Here is a 9511-nt window from a genome sequence, read left to right as displayed (position 1 = left end):
GGGCATGAGTAGCAGTTATAAAAGGACATAGATTTCAGAACAGGAAACAGAAAAAGGTAGTTTCAAGGGGAAGAGGTTGGTTAGGCTTCAAGCAGCTCCCAGGTTATTTTCTCCTAGTAAAAACTGCCACCTGGCCTACAGAGACCAGGACTTCTGCTTCTGGTGCATCCCAGCTGTGGTGCCAGACTGGTACTCACGTTTCTCAGTTCATCTGGGGCGTGGGCTTTTAGCAGAGAACAGAGAAGCACAAGGGCTGTCCTCACACGAGGAAGTCTGATACGCAGAGGGCTTCCTGTGCAGCACCCAGTCTGGCCCACAGCACCTGGACAGGCAGGCAGGAACAAAACTGCTCATTCCAGGACCATTTCTGCACTGTAAGAAAATTGGCAGGACAAGCAGCCAAGCATTAGCCTAAGGCTCACTCTGCATTTACCTTCCTTCTCGTGCCTTCCCAAGGCACTTATTGCACCCCGAACTGCTGCTAGGAGGTGAGGTGAAGCACAGAGCAGCAGTCTGAGCAGATGGCAGGTCTGGTCCACATGAGCAAGCCAGAGAAGAATGGGCTGTCTCACCTGACCAGCCTTCCCTGCTGCATGCCCTGCTCCCTTGTCTGGCAGTGTGCAGAGACACAGCAGGCCACATGTAGGAGTGTTCCTCCTGTCCTGCACACTTCCCTCTTACTCCCAAGTTGGCTGTTCCGAGAGATGATGTCACTGCTGAAGCCAAGAAACATAAATATCCTTTCCGCTCAGCCAGGTGGAGCACAGGGCCTTCAGGGACCACTGGCCTTGCACAGATGCTGGAGCATTTTCCTTCCTTCTTGCCACCCTTAGTAAAAGCTGAGTCAGCCCAGCACATCCAACATGCTGCTCTGTGGGACAGAGTGGACACAGTGCAGTGACTGCAGGGATGGAGAGACAGACAGTGCAGTGACTGTAGGGATGGAGAGGCACCAACACCCGTGGCCCCACAGACTGGGAGGGCCCTGGGGCTCTGCTCCTGGGAGGCTGCTCTTCCTTGCTCAAGTCTGGGAGCCTCTCACTGGAGTCACAAGCAAGGATCACGGGCAGGTGGGCTGCTCCCCCCAAGCAATGCTGGAGTCCTGCTCTGGAGCAGGCAGAACTGCCCTTGGGGTGCATACGTGTGGGCAGAACACAAGCATGGGACCACCCAGCAGCCAACCATGGGCAGCAGATGCCTCCTGCTCCTGCCTCGTCTCAGGCAGGAACCACCTCAGTTTCGGTCAGATTCCCAAAGCCCCTGAGGCCTTTCCCCTTCTCCTGCAGCAAAACCCTGGTGGGGAAGGGACACAGCACAGAACAGCCACAAACTGGTCCTGGCTACAGCTGTGCCATATTGTTGCAGGGCTGAGGCTTCCTCCCTGCAACGTGGGCATCAGGCCAATGCCCAGTCAAAGCTCACCACCTTGTCACCATCTGACCCGTATGGGGACCAGAACCTGAGCCTCCAGACTTCCCCAACAGTTTGTGGTTCTCTGGGTCTGAGCCAGGGCTGCAGAAGTCATGCTTAATCCTCTGCATAAATAAGTACATCACTGGGTGTTCTGCTGCTATATCAACTTCTGCAGGTAAGCCTGCAGAAGTCATCCCAGACTCAGAGACTGCCAATGCCACGGTGCCTGGTCTAGCCTCACACAGAAGTGACATAAAAAATCTCTCAAAACCATTATCAACACCAAAAGGAAAACCTTTTTTTTTCACTTGTATAGGTTTCTGCTCAAGGCTGGCCACACAGCAATCCCAGCCAACCTCCTGGTCTCAGACCACACAGCAGGGAGCACAATTTTTGCCACTGAAGTCAACAGGGTCCAGACTGGGCCATCCCAGGTCTTCTAAGAGCATCTGGGGACAGGGGGAAATCAGCAAAGTAATCAGGCTTGGGAAACAGGGACCCTGCAGCAGAGCTGGAGCCAGACCCTGTCCTGATCAGAACACAAAGGTATCTGTGAGCCTGACTCTCATATCCCTCAGTCCTCTGGTGTCAGGGCGTCCCAGCCACAGCTGAACCTGGCACACGGAGTTCATGGTTTCCTCTTACTCAGCAGCTCTGGCACATGCACAAATGTGCCACCACGGGCACACTTCTCAGCCAGACTGCCCTGCTCCACCACACTGCACCAGCATCTCCTCACCCCTGTGCCTGACAGCCCAGACATGCCACAGGCAAGAGTTTCATTCTGAGACACACAGATTTTAATATTAAAATAATTTTATATAAAAATACTATTGGAGACTGATGGCAAGCAGTCTTCCACGCATCGCAGTGGGGATCCCAGCCCTGCGGCCTGGTCAGAGGCAGCCAGCACAGAGCTGGAGCAGCAGGGGCAGGGGACACAGCCAGCCCTCCTGCAGGTCGGGAGGTGGCAGCTCCAGAGCTGGAGAAGCACCCTGGCACCGGCAGCAGCCACAGCTCTCTTGCTCGCACTGTGGAAAGGGCCTCCAGAAAAAGCAGCTCCTCAGCACTGGTGAGCAAGAGGGGCTCTGCCGAGCCAGAACGGTGCCAGCCCCAAGCCACCCCCAGGGCGCACGGAGGACAAGCAGCCAGTCCTGCCTGGGCCCCCGGTCCCCGCCAGGCAGGCCCGCAGCAGCAGCACGCTAGATCTCTCCCAGGTCCTCGTAGACAGGCAACAAGCTGTACTGATCCACAGACTGCTCCTTCTTCTGTGCAGGCCGGGGCTTCACCACCCGGCTGTACAGCACCTCCACGTTGTTGTTGTTGCTGCTGTTGAGGCTGGGTTTGACGACAGCCTTCTCGGGAGCGGGGTTCCCCTGCCGCCTGCCGAGCTCCCCGCTCCTCTCCCCACCTTTATGGATCAAGGCTGCCGGGGGCTTGGGGGCCGGCACTGGCTTGGGGCCCTTGGCCTTGGCCTGGAAGGAAGGTACTGAGTAGTCGTCAGTGCTGGGGTTGTAGGGGTACTCGTAGCCGCCCCGGCCGTCGTGGCCCTGGGTGCGCCAGGCCTCGCTCGTGGGCCGCGCCTCATCGTAGATGCAGGCGGCGGGAGGCAGCGCGCGGGGAGCGCGGCCCTCGGGCTCGTCGTAGATGTGCTCCCTGCGCCCGGCGGGGGCCTGGGCTCGGCCCTCGGCGCGGACCTGCTCGTAGGGGCCCAGGCACAGCGGCGCCGGCAGCCGGAGCTTTGTCTCCTCCGAGGCCCCGCCGCTGGGTTTGCTGTCTATGGGGTCCGAGTACAGCGGGTCTGGCCGGGGCCGCAAGCCCTTCACCGAGTCCAGGGGCTCCGAGTACACGCTGGACGGGTCCTCGGCCGGCAGCGCGGCACGGGTCGCCTTCGGCAGCGGGGAGCACGGGGGGGTGCTCGGGACCGCGGGCTTAGCCTGAGGCACGGGGAGCTCAGGCAGCGTCCGCGTCTTCAGCACAGACGCGGCATCTCTCTCCTCCGCCGCGCTGGGCCTGGATGCCAGCCCCACTTTGGGTGCCAGGGCGTTGTCCCCCTCTGCGGGCAGCTCCAGGCTCAGGGAGTCAGCCAGGGCCTGGCGGAGCAGCACCACGCTGGGGCTCTCCGAATCCAGCGAGTCGCAGCTTTGCCGGTTCTCCTCCACCTGCGCCTTCTGCTCCCGGATGGAGGCTTCCACCAGGCGGAAGATCTCGTTGCCCTGCTTGGTCTCAAAGGTGAAGTTCCCTGGGCCAGAGTCACAGCGCCTGCCAGCTTCGAAGGAGAACATCACCTGTGGGGGAAGCAGAGGGGTCACAGCCTGCCCAGCCCCTGCCCACCCCACCCACCGTGCCAGCCGTGCATCCCGCTGGTGGGCACATGGCTGTGGAGCTGCTCCTGCGAGAGAGACTTCACCGGAGACCCTGTTCCCCCACACCCCACGGTCCGGCTGCGGCTCAGAGAGCACCAGCCCAGGGACCGGCTGTGCTTGGACGCTGCCCTGGGCGGGAGGAGCAGAGCTGCAGAGCAGCCCAGAACAAGCTGTGAAACTGGGGCTGGATCAACACTTGAGGGGACATCACTGCGAGATGCCCCAGGACCAGGGCTGCAGGTCCTGCTGGAGACCTGCTGCCTTACCTGGGCAATTCCAGCAGAGTCAACAACTGGGACCAGACAGTCTAGGAAATAACAAGCCATTAGCACCGAGAACAGAGCAGTGTGAGAAGATGAGTGACAGTTCAGCAAGGGAAACTACTACAGGCATCTTGGGTAAGTCAGCATTAGTCAGGCAGAAGAGAAGAGATCCAGGGGGAAGAGACTCACAGAGGAACAGCTTTCCACAGGAGAGAGGCCAGAAGCAGCAGCTTGGCTACCAATAGCAAGGAAAGCATCTGCCTTACCAGCATTACTTGTTAATGGAATAAAGTACTTTAAAGGTAAGTCTTGAGCCAAGGCTGTGTTCCTTAGGTCTGAACTCGTGTGCAGGTTCCCACAGGCAGATGCTCACTCCCTTCCCAAACCTCATTCCCTGAATCCAGGTGAGATTTTCTGCCTCACTGCTGCCCTCTCACTTGCAGCAGCAGCCTCTGCAAAAGCACCGGGGGCCAGACCTCCTTTTGTGGGTCACTGCTGGCCAACACAAGCACAGCCAAACTACCACTGCTCAGGGACCTGTGGGTGCAGCTGCCTGCTCCTCACCCCATGTGGTGTCCTGCCTCTGGCACAGGCCCTATGGATGAGCCAGTTGCCTCCCCAAGTTTCCACTTCTGTTTTGGTAAAGTATCACAGAAAGCACCATCAGCAGCTGCAGCTGACACCATCCCTGCTATGAACAGCCCTGGGGAGACCACTTCCTCCCCACCCAGCGCAGCAGGTACCTCTTGTGCAGCAAGACAGATCAGGGACCTGCTGCTGGAGGACACTGGAGCAGGGACAGACCTACACAGGCCAGCCAGGCAAAGTGCAGCACACCCTGTAGGGTGAACAAATCTGCAGTAACTGTGTCTCAAGCAAACCCCCTGTGCTGGTCACCCCCCTTTGGGAGACATGGACTGGATCCAGGGCAGAGCTGGGACCACATGAAGCCAGTGTCCCCAGAGGCTGGGGAGAGCTTGTGCACAGCACAGGAGAACATGCCACAGTATGGGCTGGAGAACAGGGCAAAGCAGCTGTGGGGATGCCCGGCAGAGGGGCTGGTGGGGGCTGCAAGGGCCCCAGTGGGAGTGGGGCAAAGACACACAGTGAGGGGCTCTGCACAGCCACGTCCTCAGTGGGGACAGGTGTCCTGCTAGCCCACGGTGACATGGGGGGAAGCTGAGGACAGATGGGATCACAGATGCCCCTGGGACCCTGCTGTGGTTGCCAAGAGCTGCAGCAGTTCCGGCACTCGGCAGGGTCCGCTGCATGTCAGCCCCTCACCCTTTGACAAGGGAAAGCCCACGGGGGAACAGGCCCAGTGTGCAGCACACGCGGCCCCCCGGTCCCCACCTTGTCCCGGCCGTATCTGCGGAGCAGCCGGTAGGGCCAGACGTAGAGGATCTCGTTTGTCCGTGGGTTCTTCAGGACGAGGCTGTCGCGCTCTGCCTTCAGCACGTAGGCCCCGCGCAGCTCGCACCGCTCGGCGGCCTCGGTCCGCTGCACCGTCACCCAGAAGGCGTTCACTGCAGGGACAGGGACGCTCAGGGGGGCAGAGGAAGCCAAGTCCTCCAGCCTGGCCGTGCCCGCCGCAGCCCCAGAGGCAGGTCAGCAGCAGGACGGGCCCCGCAGAAGACGGTCTGAAGTCAGGGCAGCAGCAGGTCCCACCTTCGTCTCTCGAGTAGTAGATGGAGTTCACGGCCATCTCCAGGGCTGGTGCCTCCTCGCTGCCCTCTCTGCCACGCCGGGCTGCCATGCCAGCATTGCTGGGGCCATTTCCCTGACAAGGGAGAGCAGATCAACCCCAGCCCCCTCTTCCCACATCAGATCCTGGATCCCCTTGCAGCCACTGCCCTGAGCCCCACACCACCTAGGCTCCACCATCCTCCCCGAGGGGACCTCTACCCAGCTCCACACTTGGCTGTCCTGCAGCCACACCAAGCCCTTCCCTGCCCAGAGTTGGTGACAGATCCCAGAGCCCCCCACCCAAGCCGACACGAACAGAGATGAACAGGGCCAAGGCAGCGCAGGAGGGGTTTCCCTGGAGCTCCTGGCATGACCCCAGGCAGGCTGTGAATTGGACAGGGTGCAGAAAAAAGCAGTTTCTCCCAGCAGCCCAGACCCTCCAGACTCTGACCAGAAGCACAAGCCCACACTGGGACAGGTCCTCCTGTAGGGCAGCACTGGGGGCTCCCATGTGGGCCCCTCCACTGCTGCTCTGCCCACTGTGTGTGGCTGCGCAGGTGCCTGGTGCTTGAAGGAACAGCTCTGTGTGCTCACGGATGCTCCAGTAAAGATTACACTGGAGCTCAAAGTGTGGCAGGGGCCCAGGCAGCTGTCCCAGCAGTATGAGCAGGGGGGGAGCTGGTGGGACCAGTCGGTAAGGCGAGGGTCTGTCCTGCCTCTGCAGGGGCAGGAGGGCGGTGCCAGCAGCGGTGCAGACCCACAGAAGGAAGCAAATGCTTCTATTTTGGTGTGTGCAGAACTGAAAGTGCAGCACACGCACTCTGCCAGTGACCGTGTCCCTGCAGCAGGGCTCCAAGAGGCTACGGGGGATGCACCCATGGTGCTGCCACTCAGTATTGAAGATCCTGCTCCAGGGAAACCACACACCACTGAAAGGCCCACAGATGCCCTGCAGGAGCTGCTTCAGCAGGCTCTGCACTGAGGATCTGCACGGGGATGGGAGCTGGAAGCTGTTTCTCAGGGTCACGTGGGATGGGGTTACAACAGAGCTGGTGGAAGGCAAGCTGCAGTTTCAGTTTAGATCCCAGCCACATGAGCTTCTTCACAACAGACAATGCCCAGAAAGGGCCATCAGGCCCTCTTCTTTGGCTCCTACACAGAATGTACCAAAACCTAGTGTCCTTAGAGGTGACAGCAGCTAAAGCATCTAACACAGCAGGGTTCCAGCCTGGGACTGGGAAACCAAGGGCCAGATGATCAGCCAGAGCCCTTCAGGGCTCTGTGTGACTGCACATCTCCTCATCTTCAAATGAAAAATAAATTATGTTCTGAACTCTAAATTACCTCAGGCCCCAGTTCCCAAGGTACTGGACCCTGCTTACTCTTGCAGCTGCACACGACACAAAATCACACTTTCCATGCAGATAACCAAAAATCACAACCGACAACACGTGTGTGTCCCTGGCTCAGACCCACAAGCCACTTCCATGACCAAGATGCAACGCTGTCTGCACCAAACGAGCACGAGCACAGAGTCATTTCCAGTACCATGCCAGTGCCTCTTGGCCTGGTCAGCAGGGCATTTGCTGCACAGATACATTGGCTTGACAGTGGACTGCAGGGACATGCGAACAAGGACAAAAAATGGCTTAAGGTAAATCACACTTGGCAAACACTCAGGTCCTTATGGGAAGATCCTGGGATCATCAGCTGTGCAGCCAGCTGCCCTGCAAGGCAGCCCTGCCCAGTGCTTGAAACTGGAATCAGTTTGAGCACAACCCACGGCTGCGCAAACTCCTCCTGAGGGAGAGCAGGGGACCCTGGGGTTCCATCACAGAGCAGCCCGGATGACTGCACTTGTAGGCCACCCACCCACTGTCCAAACTGCCTTGGAAGGGAGGTGTCACACCAGCTGGTGGGGTGTTCTCAGCAGCAGGCAGGCCAAGGCTGGGCAAGGGGGTGTATAGGAACCAGGAGGGTCCCAGAACCAGGCACGGTGACGCTCTTGGGGCTCTGCTTCCGCCACTGCTGGGGCAGGAAAGGCAGAGGCGGTTGGGCCAAGAGGAAACGCTGCTCAGCCATCCCCCGGCCCCCAGCAGGTCTCTGGAGGGCGTGGGCAAGCTGCACGCCGGGGGAGAGAAGCCCGACCTGAAGGGTTGAGCTACAGCCAAGAATCCCTGCCAGCGTGCTGAGGAGTCCCGTTACCCACCTGGCTGCTGGTGCGGGGGGAGCTCTCGAGAGGGGACTGGGGTCCCTGGGCCGGGTGCTCTGACCCTCTGCGACCACTCGTGTCTGCCTCCGGGTCTCCCTCCCTGCGCTGCCAGGCCCTCCTGCTCCGTGGGAAGGGGTGACACCTCCCCCCGCCCCCACGCTGTGGTGACAAGGCCCCCCCAGCGCTGCCCACCCCGGGGTGCCCCTCGGAGCCCGGCGCTCACCGGGAAGGCGATCTCGCACAGCTTGGCCACCCACTCCTCGCTCTGCTGCTTCTCCGCCGCGAAGAGGTAGCTCCTGCCGCTGGTCTCCAGGCGGAAGACGGCGGTGCCGGGCCGGGGGCCGCTCTCGGCCACGGGGCCCACGCTGGTGCAGTCGGCCAGCCGCACCACCGTCTTGTCCAGCCGGCGGGTGCCCAGCCGCTCGGGCGGCAGCGCCGGCTCCTTGCACTCGAAGAACTCCAGGCGGGCCACGCCGTGCTGGCTGGCCGGGTACAGCACGAACCAGCTCCGCTTCCACCTCTGCAAGGCAGCGGATCAAGCCGGGCCGGGGCGGCACCGGCAGCGCGCCCAGGCCGCCCCGGGGGCGCCCCCGCCCGGGGTCCCGTCCCGCCCGCAGGGCCGAGCGGCGGAGACCGGCCCCGCCCGCGCCCACCGGCTCCCCAGGCCCGGCCGCGCCCGCGGGGCAGGGCGGGACCCCTGGGCCGGGCACAGGGGCCGGGCCAGCGGCCCACAAAGCCCCGGGCCCGCTTCCCAAACGCCGGGCAGCACCCGCGGCCCCGCAGCGCGACCCGCAGGGACGGCGGGCCCGGCACGGAGCGCCCGGCCCCGGCGGGAAGAAGGACGAGAACCGGCCCGACCCCGACCCCGGCCCCGACCGCCCACCTTGGTGCCGAACTTGTGGCTGTGCTGCACCAGCAACGAGCCCTCCTTGGCCGGCGGGTCCATCCCGCACCCGCACCCGCACCCGCCCGGCGCCGCCACGCGCGCTTCCGCCCGCCGCGGGGCGGGACCGGGCGGGGGCGGAGCCGCACGTGGCGGGGGGCGGGAAGTTGTGGGTGTGCGGGAACACGCGTGTGCACGCTCACATGTGCCTGTCACGCGCTGCCCGCGCGCACTCGGTGCCGCGCAGCGGGACCGCCCGTGCTCCGGTGCCCTCCCGGTGGCTGCCCCACGGCCCCGGGTGCTCGGCGTGTGCCCTCCGCCCCGGGCTGCCGGGCAGGACCGGCGGGGCTCTGGCCGGCTCCTGGAGGCTCTGGCCCGTGTCCCCCGTGGTTGCGTCCCCCCAGCTCGTGGCCAAGCCCCCTTCCCCCCGCAGCCGTGCAGGGCATTGCATGGGGCTGGGGAGCATCGTGTGGGACCATCCCCACCCCAGGGCCACCTCCAGGGCGCTGCGCCGGCCCAGCCCGGGAGCTGTGGGGACAGCCGGCTGCAAACCCTGCCCTGGCAGAGGGGGGAAACCGCAGCCTCTCGAGGAAGGATCTGGCCCCCGCGGTGGCTGGCCCTGGTCTGCTGAGCTGTCCACATCCAGTGACAGAGTCTTGGTCTCCAGACCCACCAGAGTATGTGTCCC

The 9511-nt window shown here is 62.4% G+C and overlaps 1 protein-coding gene across 1 annotated transcript; it reads right to left on the bottom strand.

Annotated features, from left to right (window-relative positions):
* Positions 1 to 2190: 2190 nt before the first annotated feature.
* DOK1 (docking protein 1) lies at positions 2191 to 8909 on the bottom strand. The gene is made up of 5 exons (XM_051619507.1): positions 8824 to 8909; positions 8164 to 8460; positions 5711 to 5822; positions 5396 to 5568; positions 2191 to 3701 (listed from the first exon to the last, which is right to left on the bottom strand). Exons 1-5 carry the CDS (start codon positions 8884 to 8886, stop codon positions 2616 to 2618), a joined length of 1731 nt encoding a protein of 576 aa, XP_051475467.1. The 5' UTR covers positions 8887 to 8909; the 3' UTR covers positions 2191 to 2615.
* Between the last annotated feature and the right edge of the window lie 602 nt (positions 8910 to 9511).

Source organism: Apus apus, chromosome 4, assembly GCF_020740795.1.
Source record: "Apus apus isolate bApuApu2 chromosome 4, bApuApu2.pri.cur, whole genome shotgun sequence".
Lineage (NCBI taxonomy): Eukaryota > Metazoa > Chordata > Aves > Apodiformes > Apodidae > Apus > Apus apus.
The sequence above is the reverse complement of the archived record's forward strand: the minus strand, read 5'-3'. Positions and strand labels throughout refer to the sequence as shown.

Bases quoted from the DNA above. Each gene is read 5' to 3' on its own strand.
- DOK1 (XM_051619507.1), bottom strand. From the start codon at position 8,886: ATGGACCCGCCGGCCAAGGAGGGCTCGTTGCTGGTGCAGCACAGCCAC. The intron at 8,461-8,823 runs GTGGGCGGTCGG...GCTGCCTTGCAG, and splicing joins GCCACAAGTTCGGCACCAAG to AGGTGGAAGCGGAGCTGGTT. The intron at 3,702-5,395 runs GTGGGGACCGGG...CTTCCCCCACAG, and splicing joins GCAGATACGGCCGGGACAAG to GTGATGTTCTCCTTCGAAGC.